General features: G+C 43.8%; 2 protein-coding genes across 3 annotated transcripts; one reads left to right on the forward strand and one right to left on the reverse strand.

The window, feature by feature from the left end:
- Window positions 1-44: 44 nt before the first annotated feature.
- slmapb (sarcolemma associated protein b) lies at window positions 45-9,775 on the reverse strand. 2 transcript variants are annotated; one of them, XM_083674670.1, is made up of 10 exons: window positions 9,735-9,775; window positions 9,309-9,368; window positions 6,142-6,267; window positions 5,918-5,992; window positions 5,035-5,340; window positions 3,514-3,784; window positions 2,467-2,638; window positions 2,069-2,203; window positions 1,478-1,565; window positions 45-1,035 (listed from the first exon to the last, which is right to left on the reverse strand). In XM_083674670.1, exons 2-9 carry the CDS (start codon window positions 9,358-9,360, stop codon window positions 1,482-1,484), a joined length of 1,221 nt encoding a protein of 406 aa, XP_083530796.1. In that variant the 5' UTR covers window positions 9,361-9,368; window positions 9,735-9,775; the 3' UTR covers window positions 45-1,035; window positions 1,478-1,481. The 2 variants fall into 2 exon arrangements, with proteins under 2 accessions (XP_083530796.1, XP_083530797.1); XM_083674671.1 differs by lacking the exon at window positions 1,478-1,565.
- A 1,379-nt stretch (window positions 9,776-11,154) lies between these two features.
- Window positions 11,155-17,694, forward strand: LOC310807775 (ceramide synthase 5-like). The gene is made up of 11 exons (XM_083674374.1): window positions 11,155-11,434; window positions 13,004-13,106; window positions 13,438-13,568; window positions 13,685-13,742; window positions 13,956-14,006; window positions 14,149-14,241; window positions 15,191-15,319; window positions 15,902-16,008; window positions 16,631-16,787; window positions 17,056-17,214; window positions 17,343-17,694. Exons 1-10 carry the CDS (start codon window positions 11,262-11,264, stop codon window positions 17,209-17,211), a joined length of 1,158 nt encoding a protein of 385 aa, XP_083530500.1. The 5' UTR covers window positions 11,155-11,261; the 3' UTR covers window positions 17,212-17,214; window positions 17,343-17,694.
- Window positions 17,695-17,905: the final 211 nt, after the last annotated feature.

The following is a 17,905-nucleotide window of genomic DNA, read 5'->3' on the forward strand; positions in this document are numbered from 1 at the left end:
ACACTGTACCCACACATAATGACTGAGCATCATTATCATTTAAGATGTTTAATTGAAGTCACACTTACATTTTAGAGCATTAAAGTTATACTTTGAACTCAATAAACTATATTATCACTTTCTATCTTTACAAAATACATTTTGCACAATTATTCACATGGGAATAAGCAATGTTTGAGTTGTGTAACAGCCTATTTCACAATTAAGTTATTCTGATAACAAAATTGATCACAGAGAACTTAAACGTAAAATGCATGCACACACAGATCTAAACATGACTACCTCCTCAAGATTAAGAAAAGCATTAACATCCCATACCATACAATCCCACAGCTCATTTTTACAGTAGGGAAATCTTTAAGTCTAGTTTACAACCAATATGAATGACTAGGCATATCGTTTATGTGAAGGTTTAGTTCAATTATCCATGTCTATCATTAAGAACGGGACTCTAAAACAAAGTGCACAAGGCACAACACCGACAGAATGTGTTTAGGGCAGTTGGGCCTCCAGATCAGGAAGTCTTTCTGCTGTATTATTATACAGTAAGAGTGTACAGTATGTATCTTTACATTCATTACTGGGTCCTAATGTGAAACATGTAAGAAACCAAAAGGCCTGTTTGAGTTTCTGCAATGATGAACTTTGTAAGACTGAACTTCTCTTCAATTTTGCATATATTTGACATTCACTTTTTCCATTTCTCTCTCCTCTAAAATATAGCATTTTTAACAATTAAACAGTACAAGTATTAAACCAAAGGGCTCCCCAAAAACATCAGCAAAGAACTGAATAGTTTAGGAGGCGATGGGTTTCAGAGGTTTAGTGTGCAGAAGTTTGACCATATGTACGTACTCATTGTGTGTGTGTGTGTGTGTGTGTGTGTGTGGTGTGTGGTGTGTGGTGTGTGTGTGTGTGTGTGTGTGTGTGTGTGTGTGTGTGTGTGTGTGTGTGTTACTCTCAGGTCCTGGAGAACACAGCAGCAGTTACAGCCACTGCCAATGCAACTGCAGGCACCCAGATGATCCAGCCTCTCTGAAAAAGGACACAAACAGAAACACAGACATCAGCATCATCTGATAGGCTGCTCTAGTCCCTAAACAACCCCTGATTGGTCAAGGTAGTGACAGAAACAACACTGTCATGGAACCTTGTGGAATGCACAGAAAACAATGGAGGGTTAAAAAAAAAAAATAAAAAAAAATAACTGCATCTTCTATTAGAAAAAATCAAATTAGAGCCCGTCGAAAAAGAGAGATTTGTTAGATAGCCGTGATCCAGGCAAGACAGACAAGCATGTCAGATGTAGCACACTGTATGATTAGAAAGGTTCATCTGCCATGAGGAGACAACACACGTTTCCCTCAGTACTTCTGGGGAATGAGGAGAGACTGGATCTGAGCCATGCAGTGTGCCGAAAGAGACAATTGATGATGGATGTAGGAGGCCAGGTTGACGGGACAGGAGTACGGTGTACCTTTCTACCACAACGCGGCGAAACACCAATACAGCAATGCCAGGATAAGGCCGATGAGTATGGCTTGGACAGGCAGCAATAGAGAGGTCTACAGGAAGGAAGGGACATCACAGTAGTCAAACTAAAAAGGGACAGAGTTGGGTAGAGGGGAATTTGACTCAAGGGTAGGGAGGGTCAACTCATCAGATCTCATTGGTAGGGTACTGTTCATAAATCTACACATTAATTGTAGCACTGCGGGTGTACGACGAACACCCGAGGGAAAAGAGGGCGGGAAGGAGGGGGCGAATTAGGGTTTCAGCTCTCCATCTTGTATTTGTAGGACAAGCAGACCCTCACGCTCCCGGTTTACAGTGAGCGACCACTAGAAATGTTGTTGGTTCAACCAAATTCAGGTTTTAAGTAAGTACATTTTATCCCAACACATTACTTTAAGTCCTTTATGAAACGTTTAGAAAACATTTAGAAAACATAGATATTCTGGTGTGCGTACACTATTGATTTGTTGAAGACGATCATGCAGTACCCCCCCCCCCCCCCTCTCCATGTGGGGCAGTATTGTACAGACAGGCTGGACGGTGTAGTACTTACTTTGGTTCCTTTCTCTTGCAGCGCCTTCAGGTCCACTTTACTCTCCTCCAGCTCATCTGCGATCGACTGCTTTTCCTGCTCGGTTCTCACGTATTTCTCCTTAAGGTCTGCCAGCTCGGTTTGGGTCTCCTCATACTGCATGGAGAACAGCATTATACATTTATATATTTCATAGGCCCTAAAACATACATACACACAAAAAAACCCACCAACCCTAATTCCAACCTTAACCCTAACTCTAACCCTAGCTCCATCCCTAATCCCAACTCCAACCCCGAACTCCACTTCACTTGAACTGAAGAACCTTATCATTTTCATGAATGATTGACAGGTTAATGCTTTATCAACTGATCCCTGAGAGGTCGTCCTGTTGATGTCCGGTCCTCCTCTGGGCCCACCTCTCTCTGCAGGTCCTTGGTGCGCCTGTCAGCCTGGTCCAGCTGGGCCTGAAACTTGGTGTTGTCCTGCTGGTGCTGCTCCTGCAGGCTACCCAGTCTCTTCTCCAGCTCCCCCTGGGAGAGCTCCAGGGCCTTCAGGCTGCTGCTCAGCTCAGCACTTTGGGCACGAGAACTGGGAGAGAGGAGGAGGGGGTGGGGGATACGGAGCAGTGTTATGCAGTGTGTGCATTATCAATATTAATGACATGTCTAGTCATGTTCACATCTCAGGGTCAGCATAAAACTTTCTGGTTCAGCATTAGAGTGTTTTAGGCAACGGTGCTAGATCACTGGACCACTCCAGGCCACTGCATTAGAGAGTTATGAGGATTAAGAAGACTGAGTGTGTTTGTGTCGAGTGAGAGAGAGTGAGAGAGAGAGAGAGAGAAAGAGAGAGAGAGAATGAGAGAGAGAAATTGGGGAGTCATTGTGGCCATTTAGGATTGGAGTATACACTCACTGAGCACTTAGGAACACTATCCTAACACTGGGTAGGGCCGCCCTTTGCTCTCAAAACAGCCTCAATTCTTTGTGGCATTGATTCCACAAGATGTTGGAAACATTCCTTTGAGATTCCGGTCCATGATGACGTGATGTGAATATCCTGTACTACCACATCCCAAAGGTATTCTCTTGGATTCAGATCCGGTGACTGGGAAGGCCACTGAAGAACACTGAACTCATTGTCATGTTCATAAAACCAGTTTGAGACGGGTTTTGCTTTGTGACATGGTGCATTATCATGCTGGAAGCAGCCATTAGAAGATGGGTAAATTGTGGCCATGAAGGGATGCACATGGTCAGCAACAATACTCAAATAGGCTGTGGCATTCAAGCAATGATTGACTGGTATTAATGGGGCCTAGCAAAGTGTGCCAAGAAAACATTCCCCACACCATTACACCACCTCCACCATGAGAAGGTGTACAAGTGTTCCTAATAAAGTTCTCAGTGAGTGTATGTATTGTGGATCACTGAGCTCCAGACTGTGTTGCTATGTGGACTGACCTGTCCAAATCCTTCTGTAACTGCTGTTGTTTCTTCAGCACGCCCTCTTTCTCTGAGCGTAGGGCGGCACATTCGCTCTGTAGGTTCCCCTTCTCTTTCTGCTGGGCCTTGAGCAGCTCCTCCTTTTCAGCCCTGAGGGCAGCACACTCGCTCTGCAGGCTGGCCCTCTCCTTCTGGTTCCTGTTCAACACATCCTGTTTCTCAGAGCGCAGGGTTGAACACTCCCTCTGAAGGCTGGTGCACTCCCTCTGCATGGACTCCATTTCACCTGCTGTAGAAACCAGACAGGTTGCTTATACCAGTACCACAAGGACCAGTACCACAGTACCTCAGTGTTAAACTGCACGGATAGTCGTAGGTGAGGTTCTAAGCAACAAACATTAAACCGACCCAACCTGACGTGAACTAATCTAGATCAGTGATGCAATGGCGAAGGACTGCTCCTATGTGATTATTTATTTACTGTGATGCGGAATCAAATCAATAAAACCCAATCAATGCGACCTATATGTCTGCCCTACGCCCGAACAAACCGCTCAGTCGCAGGCATCAGACACAACCTCATCAGGCACAACTCAGTTAATCTAGATCTCTCACCGTTGAGGAAATCCAGGAGATATGGGTGGACATAGATATATATAGACACACTTATTTACTGTTACTACTTTAGTGCTTATATTTATGTTTACATTTATGGATACATTTACATTTTTACTTATGACACTATATCGTTGACGTTAATTGATGTTGTAGAGCTGCTCTGCCATAAGCATTTCGTTGTGTTGAACACTTGTGTATGACGTAATGACAAATACACTTGAACTTGGAGAGTTTACTTTAGTGCCTGTTTGTCAAATCTGACACCAAGGAACAGATTGCATAAGTACACACTGATTACGGATCACGTAACTAACACATCACGAGCTGTGGACATACTTTTACACGGTGAAGTGCTTTGTGAAGTGCTTTGGTCCTGTGGCTCAGTTGGCAGAGCACGGTGTTAACAATGCCAAGGTTGTGTGTTTGATTCCTGCTGGGACCATATATACTGGGAAATGTCTGCACTCACTGCAGTGTAAGTCGCTTTGGATAAAAGCGTCAGCTAAATGGCATATATTATTATATAATATGTGCTTTGAACATGAACAAAACAATGATGATTGACACAGCACTGTATATCAATAGGCCGGGCAGGTGACATTTGTTATTCATGCATCTATACACATTCATTTACATTTCTGGCATTCAGCAGACGCCTTTATCCAAAGCGACTTACAACAAATACATTTGTTTAAGTAAGTGAATCATCTATCCTTCAGTCATCATAAGTAATCAATGCTCGGACCAGGGGGCTATAGGCAGTCACAATGCTAGAAGGAGGAAGAATTACTTATTTTTTTAACAGGAGAGAAACTTGTACAGGGGGGTAGTGGGGGGGGGGGGGGGGTCTTTAGGAGGGACCGTTAAGATGTAGGCTGAAGAGATGGGTCTTCAATCTATACACCATGTAGGCTATGGTACCTTGTGACTCCGCAGCCTTCTGCCACTGCTTGCTCTGCTGCTGCAGGTCTCCCTGCAGGCCGCCGATCTCACGCTCGTACTTGCTGGCTGTCTGACGCCATTTCTCAAGCTCCTTGGAGACAGTTGCTAGGTTACCCTGGACGGTGGTGACCTCCCGCTCCCGATCAGCGGTCGCTGCCTCCAGGGCTCGACGGAGCGACTTCACCTCCTCGCGGGCGCCTTGCAGTTCATCACGCGAGCTCAGGGCAGCGCTGTCTTTCTGCCCCTTGAGGACCCCCAGTTCATCCTGTAGCTGCCGTAGTTGGCCTGCTCACACAGAACACAGTCGTTGAGGAGGGATATCGGTTTTTTAAAGGTTATTTTTTTCCTTTAGTGGGACAGTGCCACTCTTATATTTTTCATTTTTATTGGATAGAGACAGTGAAGAAAGGCAGGAAAGTAAAGAGGAGAGGGTATGTCAGCAGGGCATGGGCCGGATTCAAACCCATGCCAACATGAGCATATGTGTGCACTGTAGGCCGTGGTGCTAGACCACTGGAGCACCCCAGGCCGTGGTGCTAGACCACTGGAGCACCCCAGGCTGCGAGGATATTTCACTAGCTTTCACCCTCAGAGAGTCTCATAATCATGCAAATGTTATTTCTATAGAGAGAGTGAACAGATGACACGCAAATATACAAACACAAACTGACACACAATGCATGGATTAGCAGGCAGACACCCACACACACACACACACACACACACACACACACACACACACGCACGCACGCACGCACAAACACACCGCTTCCTACACACACATTCCTGGGCACAGTCTCACACACCCAGAAACTAACTGGGGGGGAGAGTGCAGACAGCTTCACACGACACACAGACTCACCCTGGAGGAGCTTCATCTGTTTCGTAGACTCATCAGCTTGCTGCTTGTTTGATCTTTTCTCCTCCTCCAGGAGGCCTGCAATGTATGACAAAAAACATGTTTTTTGAAAGTGTGTGTGTGTGTTTGTTTTTCGTTTTTGACACGGTATACAGTATTGGGTGACGCACTGCTGTTTGAGTGTCCTCAGACCAAACACACAGTTCAAAGTAAAAGCTAACGTGTACCTTGCAGTTCCATGCATTTGAGTTTCCCTGTGTTCGAAATCTCCCGGGCCTCTCGCAGTTCTTCATTCAAACGCTGGATGACTTTCTCAGAGTCACTGGAGGCCATGTTGGAACGGTTCAGGTCATCTGAGGGAGGAATGGAGACGAATATGTCAAAGGTGTGACTGATAATTGCAGGTGATTAACCAAGAACTGTGATTGGATAATTGATCATTGACTGTGTATTTATGGTCCCCTGTTTCAGTATGGCTGCCTACAGGGAGTGGTGCTGTCCAGAGGTGTGGAGGGTCTTATTTGAAGGAGCAGGGCTGGTTTGGGTGAAAGCACATGGCCAGAAATGTTTGAACTCGATTGATAGAGCTTGAGAAGATGTACACCTGCCTCCTTGACTCCAACACTTCCTGTGGCCCTTTTTGGTTTGTTTGGTTTGTTAGTTATGTTTTTTTTTTTTTTTAACTACCATGTTTTTAAGAGAAATGTTTATTTACATAAGAACATTTAAATTAAGTACTGAATTGAAAGGAAAACCTAAGAAAATGTATAAAACTACTTTGGTAATGAATGAGAAACTTGCCTTATTAAATACCTGTAAGTGACTGACAATTGTCCTTTATGTTTGATTCTGCTTTATGCTGGCTGCTCAACCCAAATCCAAAGATCAGTTTGACCATGGTTTAGGTCACATTAAACTGGGCAACATGAGGTGAACGTAAGGTGAAGAGTCTGAATGAGAATTGTAAGCATTAAAAGACAATGGACATGTATGTGTAGTTGTAATGTACTCCATGTGATGAAAGCTCCATCTATGCCATAAAAATGTCTGAATCTCTTGACTGGGTCAATTTCGCTCACAGTCCCACATATTACATTTAACCCTGGATGAAATGCCAGATGATTTCCCAAGACGTCCAAAAATGGGCCTATTATATCAACCAATTACTCATCCTAAAATAGACACAAATGATGATGGATCTCAGTTATATACCTGATCCAAATCGGGCCTTCTCATACCTGTGGGTTAACATAACAACATGGACATATGTGGTCCTCTGTGGCTCAGTTGGTAGAGCATGGTGCAAACAACACTTAGGTTGTGGGTTTGATTCCTGCTGGGACCATATATACCAAAATGTATGCACTCACTGCAATGTAAGTCGCTTTGGAAAAAAAAAGTCAGCTAAATGGCATATATTATATTACATATTCACAGTTTACACAGCCTCTGCAGGGGGACAAACAATGGCATCTACTGGTAGGGGAAGGGGTTAATTACTCTCTAAATGAGTTGGGGAAAAAAACCCTACTCTTCTAATCTGCCACGGCTAGCAAAAGAGATGACCTCATCATAGACCAAGCCTTTGACGGAGGCCAAAACAAGAGGCAGAATAGGTCAAGCACCATAAATGGAGATACACTGCAGGAAGAGTACGGCATTACTGTGACACGGTGTATTAGTACAGAAAACAAAGATCCGGGTGTCTCAGATAACGCGAGTGCTGCGCAATAGCAAACACACGCAGTCACACACCACATTCATAATCCCACATACACACTCACACAGACACACACACACACACACACTCACACAGACACACACAAAGCCAAGATATATTGAATTTAAAAAAAATGAATCATGTTCGCTATGCTAATAAATGTCCATAAATGAAACAGTGTTGAGAGGCTGCTGGAGGCTGGTGGCACACCCGGACTCAGGCACATGACCTCCCTGCCTGTGTGTGAGGACAGGCTGGAATGTTCTGGTCTCTGATCTCAGTGCGTGCGTGTGTGCGTGTGTGCGTGCGTGCGTGCGTGCGTGCGTGCGTGCGTGCGTGCGTGCGTGCGTGCATTTGTGTAAGAGTGCGTTTGTGTGAGACTGCATGCATGCATATGCATGAGTGACTTAATAAGCATGAGAATGTTTGTGGTGGGTGTGTACTGTATGTGAGTGTGTGTAGCTGTGTGAGCTTGTGTGTGTGTGTGTGTGTGTGTGTGTGTAGCTGTGTGAGCTTGTGTGTGTGTGTGTGTGTGTGTGTGTGTGTGTGTGTGTGTGTGTAGCTGTGTGAGCTTGTGTGTGTGTGTGTGTGTGTGTGTGAGCGCGCAGACGTGTGTGCCTGCATGCGTGCCTGCATGTGTGTGAGAGAGAGATAGACAGCGAAAGAGAGGATGTCCAATAGTGACAGGATGCATTAGGAGGTTTATCTTGGTCAGCAATTACGTCTTGGGATATTTGGCGTCCTAAAATGGGGTATATATTTTTTATATATATTTTTTTTTTTCTGTTTCTGAAAATATATCTCAGACTAGCTGGGTCGTTGAGCATCACAGTGCCTCAAAGGCATCACAGAAATAAAATCTACTGAGAATCCTTGTAACCCTTGTTTGTTCACACTCTGCCGAAGGGGATGGCAGTCATGTCCTATTCTCCCCCTTCGCTAATCCTTCTTCAGTGAATGTGACAGCCTTCCTAGAGTAAGGGTAAAGATTCCTGCCAGTGTCATTTCTTGAGAACAAAACAGACATTTTCTCTCTCCAAAACAGCTGATCAAGGCACGGTGTCTCATATTTAAACCACAGAATATGGTGTATAATAATGTCATGAGGCTGATGTTGTTGATACGATGGCATTGATACAGAACAGACATGATAGCCCTCAGGTCAAAAGAGCTACCAGTGTCGTGGTGAATAGCCTACAATGTGTTCTCCACCTCAAAGCTACGGCATTACGAATTCATTCACCGTGCAAAATTGATTCACTCACAGACATGCTTTGGAATTGCATCATATTGTATCCCAGCTATTTCTCTTTGTAAATGTTCTCTCTTTCTCATAAACAGTTTTAATTTTGCTTGTCAAGCTATATGTCAATAAGCACTGCAGGGGCTCCTACAGATTAGTTTCTGATTGTAGTCGACGCCAAAGAAGTGTACCCCTTCACACATTGCCTAATATAGCAATGTGAGCACACAATGAATCTGTTTCCCCACGCAACCCTCCTTTACAAATGGCCTTTTCCTCCTCACTCCTCACTCCGCACAGAGGTCTGCGATGACTTGCAATGTTGAAAATAGGTTGGAGGTGAGTGGTCAGAACTGCACCAAAACATAGGCAAGTCAGTCCCTACAGTGCAATCTGTCCAAGGACATAGAACAATGAGAGAGTTGTACTACCTTTAATGAGTGGGACATTATTCAAGGGTTCGTTCAGATCCTGCACATCCATCCTCTTATCTGCAATAAAGAAGAAATTACGATTTCATACAACATCAATATTGAGGAGACAACTGGTTAAGCATTCCCAAAACATAAAGATAAATGAAGAATGAAATGGTGAGGAATTGTCATAACATTTCTTCCACAGATGATTAAGGAGATGATTAAAGACAACGTCAACAGCAACATAACATTATATCAAGCAAATTGCTAAAGTTGCTAAAGAGATGCCATCATAGGCACAGGCATCATCATCTATAGGAATGCAACACAAAAAGGACTGTATCAAAATTCAATAACAGAAAGCTTTAGAATAAGAAATAACATACAAGTAGGCTACACGCACATGTATAAAAACAGAAATAGAAACAAATGTGATATTACCTTGGCTGGCCTGACTGCTATTATCCGTGCTGAGGCTACAGCAGTCCCTGACATGAAGAACTCTTCTCCAACTATCTGATTTTTCAGATGCGAAATGGAATAGTCCATCTGCAGAGGGGGAGAACAAGTACAATAACAAGGATTGTCTTCCAGGTCACTAAGCTCTTGTTTAAGCCAATTAAGAAAAAGGAAGGTTAAAGTGAATGGCTGAATACCTTGTGGGTACTCTGTATGCTACGGTAGAGGTAAGCCAGATGAAAGCAGCCTGATTTGTTCCAGATGGTCCCCCCTCTTGATGGTTGAGGTGCCCAGCCTCCCCACACTAGGTCATGTATTCCGACTAGGGCATCTCGGAAGCTGCAGCTGCATACTGAAACAGAGGGAGGTTTTGTTCAGGGAATTGAGCTGCTCCCTGGCCAGTTGGTACTGATGAAAAATGGGGCTGAGTGTCTAACAATAGGGCCTGCCTGAGTGGATAGTGTGTGTGTGTGTGTGTGTGTGTGTGTGTGTGTGTGTGTGTGTGTGTGTGTGTGTGTGTCCTTGTTACGCCAAGTAGGACACAGTCTTTTCCCTTTAAATTAACCCAATGTTGACCTTTCCTACATCAGGATGGATAGGCATCGTCCAGGATGGATTTTAGATTTTGGGCTCTCTCAGTATCAAACAATAAACACAGGATATGCAATAAGGAGAAGCTAAAATATTTTTAGTATGATGTAATATGTCCTGTCCTGGTATGATATAGAGGCATGGTAATGATGCCCCATCAAGCTAATGTAATGTGACACTACAAAAGAGGGGAAGCTTTGCCAAGAGATGGACAGAATAATTAGAGATATTTGGCCGAAACACAGACTTTGACATCAATGAATGGGAGAGACATTCTATAGGACAGTACACAGCCTAAAAGACAACATAGAGAGCTATGAAAAAAAAGTGCTCCCTCAGAGAGAGATTCAAATTCAAATATCAACCTCTGCATCAATAGTCCACAGGCTACTGCAGGCACTGCCAACCACCGTTTAATGACAGTTCAGTACCCATTTTAGCACTCTACCCACCTCTCAGGACTATTTCAGATTATTTCTCTCTCTCTCTCTCTCTCTCCCTCTCTGAAATGATTAAAATATTATTGTTGCTCCCATATTTTAAATCTTTCAACTAAGCCTCAGTGCAATGTTGAACCAGTCACAACATGAAGTGCATTAACCCATTCCTCTTTGCCATGCATGTGTTACACATTCTTCAATGAAATACTTGACATGAGCAGACGATGCAGCATGAGGGCCCTGAGACGGCGTGGGCGTTGCCGGTTGTGGGTGTGACCGGCGGTGTTTCGTCACAGGTCTCCCGGGAATGGGAGTTAGCTGACTTTCTGTAGCTGATGATGCTCATGGAGAAAGAGGAGGTGGCCCTAAGTACTTCCTCAACAAGTGGTAGTCTGCTACAGCGGTAGGGGCAGACTTCCACTGCCACAGCCACGCAGAAGCCCACGTATTTTCAGTTTGTTTTGTCTCTCTCCCCAAAATGAACTCTTTCTCAGCTTGGTTTTGGAGTGAGAGATTCTGGCTTCCACAAAATGTTACTTGGGAAGAACTTGAGCATCCACCGCCCGGAGAAGAGTACCCTAGAGCGGCCCACATACTCACGGCTCTCCCGCTGGCCATCGGTGTGCTTGCTGTCAGGGTGTTATTCGAGAGGTATGTAACAAAGTAGCATGTGTTGACCTGACTATGTCAACACAGAGTTTAGGCACACGCGAAATGTTGCCGCGCGACCGACAACTTCTCTAACAAAGCCAAATACAGTTAAAGTAATTACGTAGGCGATATAACTATGCGTGTGTTTCAGTGTACTTTTGAATAAGGGGTGTGTGAATTGATGCAGGTGAGGCTCCAGAGGAATTGTGGCATGTGTTGTTATTCAAATGTTAAACCTGTTAAGCCAAGTGAACAAACATGATGTGAAGTGATGAGCACGCTCCAAACGTGGAACATTCCTACTTTCCTACATTCTATGTACTGCAAATCAGGCACTTGACAACAACAAATGGGCATTGTTTTCTGAAGAACTACTAACGTAATGAATTTAACAGACTACCTCAACATGTATAATGATCACCATGGCTGTGGAGAGACAACAACATGAATTATAAATATATAAAGTGCATCCATCATTCATAGGTTTATCTTTATATGGCTGCCGGGTCCTAGAGTTTGTTGAACAGTACCTCTCCCTCGTGAAAGAAGCGCTAAATCTTCTGGCTTCAAGGACCTGTGTTCTATTAAATGTCATCCGGTCACTTAGTAACCAGGGCTTGAGGCATATGTACCCACTCCAACCTTAGTGCATGACTTTAGCACAAGTGCCACCATGCAGATCGCAGCTCATCTTTGTGGAGGAACAGCACACAGAGCAGCACACGCTGCTGTAGGTGACATCAATACGACCAGTGGGGTGATCCTAGACAGTCAAATGCGGCTCTCTCATCTCCCCTGTCTCATTTCCGTTAATTGCAGTGACGTGAATGGGACCAGTGAAAGGAAATAGCTGATCCACTGTTATGACATCACCTGTTTGTTTTCACCACCTCCCATGTATTTTGAGACGGGTGCAGAGGGCAGTCAGGAAGTCGCTTTAGATTGCTTAGTTAGATCCACTGCACCCCCTCATCCCTGCACAGCACCTTGGACGTGCTCATCCAAATATGATTTGAATGATATGCATATCCAGGCCTGTCCTGAGGCTCTTGACTCATCAAAAAAACAAGGAATTTGGTTAGATAGTACCTGGTATTGTGGGACATGGGGAGTAGTGACTGCCACAGGGATTGGACACTGGTCAATCTGGATAAGTTGATCTTGTGACAGACATCAGTGTGTTGGTTAGAGTCTCTGTTTCTCCATGCACATCCTCTCACATGACCGTTCATCACCCTGTGTTTAGAGTATGTGCTACATTCCTCAGTGTTCTGTCTCTCTGAATGTCTTTGTCCCTTAGACTCCCCTATCTCTCTCTCACACACACACACACACACACACACACACACACACACACAATACAATTATTCTGGGCAAACGGTGAAAGCTCTGCGGTGTTTGTTAGTTGAATAGGCCCCGGTAAAGCCTAGCTGGCTGAGTTCTGTGCCCAAATAGTATTACAGATTGTTGGTTAATCTCTCTCTCTCTCTCTCTTTCTCTCCCTCTCCCCTCCCCTCCCCACCCCCATCTCTCTCCCCCTCTGCTTGTGTGTGTGTGTGTGTTTTGTAGGCTAGTGGCCAAGCCCTGTGCCCACATACTTCAGATTCAGGCAGGAGTGAGTCGAAGAGCCCAGCCCAATGCTGTCCTAGAGAGGGTGTTTACATCAACAACGGTATACAAACCATGTATATGTTTGTGGTGCACAAGACACAGCATTGTACAGTCAAAACGTGATCATATAATCACCCTCATTGCAATTCATCAAGTCTGCAAATGCACAAAGTGGAACTTACACAATAAGTGGAAGTTACAAAAACACACTCCTTTAAAACAGTCCAAGCTTAGTTAGCCTAGGTGCCATTGTGTTTCTGTTATAGACAGCTTTTCTTTGTCTTGTTTAGTAACACAACTGTATAGGGTTGTTGACACTCGGACACCCATGAGACACACATGTCTCTCTCTCCCTCTCTCTCTCTCTCTCTCTTCATCATCCTCATCTTCAGTGTCCAGACTCGAGGCGACTAGATGGACTCTCTAAGCAGCTGGACTGGGATGTACGGAAAATTCAGAGGTGGTTTCGCCTCAGACGGAACCAGGACAAGCCCAGTACACTGAAAAAGTTCTCAGAGAGCATGTAGGTTCATGCCTAAATGATGTCTGTGTGTTTCCAGACTTAAAAATAAACAACAATGTTTTGGTGTTTGAAACAGATGCACTGTTTATGGTCTGCCCTTTTTTTTTTATATCTAGGTGGAGGTTAACATTTTATCTTGGTATATTCATCTACGCGATTCGCTATCTGTGGGTGGTGAGTTGAATAGACCTACTTCACTAAATAACTTCAAATCACAATTTGGCAACCCATTTTATTGTGTTATTTACAGAACATGATATATGTTTCTTGTAGCTGTGACCGAAGAGATAAAGGATTTGTTGATATTACATATTTATCTGTTGACAGATTGATAAGGATCTCAAGGTTCACAATCTATTTCTATCATGTTTATTGGTTTCCTTCTAGTCTCCATGGATGTGGGACACAAGGCAGTGTTGGCACAACTATCCATTTCAGGTGAAGTATCTGTTTACTAAATACCTAAATACCTTGTTGATGACTATCTTCTACCAGAGATGTTGTCATCTACCAGAGATGTGGTAGGTCTACATTTTTTTAAATACATTTTTCGTCCCTCTATTTTTCTCCCCTGTCTTAGGTTCTGAGTCCTGGCCAGTACAACTACTATGTAGCTGAGCTGGCCTTCTACTGGTCCCTCATGCTCTCCCAGTTCACCGATGTCAAACGGAAGGTGAGTCATGTGACTGGGTCTTGGGGGTTGGGCGGTGGGCGCGCACGTGGGGGCAGACGGTGAAACTACTACCATTGTACTCCCTCTCACAAAAACACTAATCCCACCACTCTACTTGTATGTGCATCGTAAAGGCATGCTGGATGGTAAATGATCTATTTAGCTGATGTAATTGATTACCAACTTGATTTTCTGGAAAGTGTGTGGTGGTCTGGCAAGAATTGGAGCCAGTCTGTCCTGTTCAGAGGCTTTTTGACTTCTTCTTTGAAGACACTTCAGTTTCTTGCTATACTGGAAAGATAATTGTTGTTTTGTTGGACTAGACTAGATACTGTGCACACTGATAAACTGGTTAGACGTGGTGAGTTTCTATAGATGAACAGAATGCAGAATGCTCTAGGCACAATGATTTATCCGAAGCTCTGAAAGAACATGCAGTTCTTCAGAGGGGAGAGGCTCAAGTGAAATTGTTTTTATTTTATTTATGTTTTTAATTTTGTATAATTTGTTAGAGGGTTGTAAGAGTTTCCAGTTTTTGAAATAATAGCTTGGACCACAAATGCAAACAAACTATATGTGCATTAAAGAACATCTCAATGTGGTCTTTTGAATGTGTTTGGGTTGTATTACTCAAGGGCCTTTAGTTTAAAAATAGAGAATCAGTAAATGGAGTCTAGTTCAATGTATAACTAGAAGGGGTGAGGAGATCATTAATCATGTTGGGTAGAGTTCTATGCTTTCTTTCCTCATCCAGGATGAGGAGTTTGGTATGCTTGGTCAAAGGTTTAAAAAACCCTACAACTTGTTGAAATACAATAATACACACACACACACACAGGCAAATAAGTGAAAGAGAAATACAGAAATGCATTATTATTTTTTAACCCACATTAGGCACTGCACTCTTTCCTCAGCATCCCTGTCATTGTTTACCTTTCTCCTCTCACAGGATTTCCTCATCATGTTTGTCCATCACCTGGCCACCATAACCCTCATCACCTTCTCCTACGCCAATAACATGCTGCGAGCAGGCACTCTGGTCATGTGTGTGCACGACGCATCCGACATCTTCCTGGAGGTAAAAGATAAAGGGCCCACCTGTAGAGAAATTACATTTCACTGGCTGAGGTGTCAACACAAACGGTCACGCACACTTTGGCAGAACATGTGGGCGTGAAATGCTCGTGCTTTATCGCCTCCTGTGTGTTTGCTTAACAGCTGTGTGCAGCCACTGATCTGAATACCTGTTCAACAGGTGTCCATGGCCGTTTATTGCAGGAGTGGTGTGATCACCGGAATACTAAACCCATGAATACTGACCCGGCATATCAAATCACACACATCTTTTGAATGTGTTTGGGTTGTATTACTCAAGGGCCTTTGGTTTAAAAATAGAGGATCAGCAAATAGAGTCTAGTTGAATGTATAACTAGAAGGGGTGAGGAGATCATTAATCATGTTGGGTAGAGTTCTATGCTTTCTTTCCTCATCCAAGATGGGGAGTTTGGTATGCTTGGTCAAAGGTTAAAAAACCCTACAGCTTGTTGAAATACAGTAATACACACACACACACACACGGTGTGATCACCGGAAAACTAAACCCAGGAATACTGACCTAGCATATCAAATCATGCGCTAATTTATTCCCTTCTCCCCCAAGGCTGCCAAATTGGCCAACTACGCCAAGTACCAGCGGCTCTGTGATGGCCTGTTTGTGCTGTTCAGCGTGATGTTCTTCATCACTCGACTTGTCATCTATCCCTTTTGGTAAGAGAGGGTACTATTTTTCTTTTTTTTCTATTTTTTTTTTTTTAAATACAGTACCAGTCAAAAGTTTGGACACACCTTCTCATTCAATGTTTTTTTTATTTTTTATTATTATTTTCTAGATTCATATTGAAGACATCAAAACTATGAAGGAACACATTTGGAATTATGTAGTAAACAAAAAAGTGTTAAACAAACCAGAATATGTTTTATATTTTAGATTGTTCAAAGTAGCCACCTTTTGCTTTGATGACAGCTTTGCACACTCTTGGCAAGGTGTGTCCAAACTTTTGACTGGTACTGTATGTTTTTAGGGCATTTCTGCTTTATTGGGATAGAGACAGTAGAGATTGACAGGAAGGATGGGTGAGAGAGAGAGAGGAGGGATGACATGCAGGATATGACGACCATGTGATGATATGGTATGCGCCTTAGTGTGCTACGCCACTTGACCACCACCAGAGAGGGTACTATTGATCTGGGTAACAAGTAACTACGTCTCCAACTGTGTGTCTTACTTCAGCCACTCTGTCCTGTCCTGCATTCTGACAATAGGATTTGTAACTCTGGTTTTGACATTGTATTGTGAGCCCCCGTTAACGTGTGTGTGTGTGTGTTTTAGGGTGGTATACACTGTCCTGATTGAGAGCTGGGAGATCATTGGACCGTACCAGTCCTGGTGGCTGTTGAACGGGCTGCTGCTGGTCCTGCAGGCTCTTCACGTCTTCTGGTTCTACCTCATTGCTCGCATTGCCATCAAAGCAATATTCAAGGGGAAGGTAGGTCTCTCTGTGTGAGTGTGTGTGTGTGTGTGTTAGAGAGTCCTTTCCTCTGCATGACATTGTCCCTATGGTAGCAAGAGTGGTAGCTCTCCGTGAAAAATGGTTACATAGTCGATTTCCAAGAGGTTTTGGTCGGTAAAGATATGATACAATCTTTTTTTTTTTTTTTTTACTTTTGTTTGACATCATCGATTCCCCATGCCTTTGCAGACAATGCCATGTGTTAGCAAGTACACTGAAAACCACCACTGATTCTTTTATTTAGGTGGCAAAGGATGGTCGTAGTGACATTGAGAGCAGCTCAGAGGAAGAGGAGACAGACATAAGCAAGACACACCCCAACCATTGCGTGGCATCATCAAAGGAGGGCAACGGCACCAACGGTCATCTCTCCACCAATGGAGGGACACATGAACACTGAAAGGTGAATATGAACTGGACCTATGTACGACCTATGAACTGGACACGGATCCCCTCTCCTGAGCACCATTGAAACGCGTCCCCCTTCTTTGTGACACTGAAAACACATTTCAATTCTTCTCCCACTTCCAGGAAGAAGCGAGTGCCGACGCCGGTTGTTCAGAGGGTGAAAGAAATGGACACTGGACCGACTACTGAGGACCGCTATTTATCACTGTGTGTTTCTTTGTATCACGTTCACAGCTGCCTATTCTTATAGAGGAAATGGAGAAGATGTATTAGTAGCAGTTTTACAGGTCAAATACTGCTTGTTTCAAATCTACAATGGCATTTTGATAACTCACCTGTGTTTTATTTGGGAAGAGAGAGAGAGAGAGAGCTTTATCAATGAAATGTGTTCTATTTTTAATGGTTGTGGGAGATTTATGTGCCTTACTGAATATGCTGTCTCTTGTCATCTGGGAAAATAAAAGACCAAAGACTTCTCATTAAAACATTTATTTCATTCAATCCAACGGTCACTTTGATACAAGAACTGAACTGAGAGTATTGCTGCTCTTGTGATCACGTACTTGTGGGTGAAGGCGGGTATCAACTTAATTGTGAACCAGACTGTGCTCTCAGCTCAATCAGGCTGTGTGTAATGCTTGTGGTAATCGGGGGGGGGGAGGTGGGAGGTGGGGGGGGGGGGGAGG

Source organism: Argentina silus, assembly GCF_951799395.1.
Source record: "Argentina silus genome assembly, chromosome: 8".
NCBI lineage: Eukaryota > Metazoa > Chordata > Actinopteri > Argentiniformes > Argentinidae > Argentina > Argentina silus.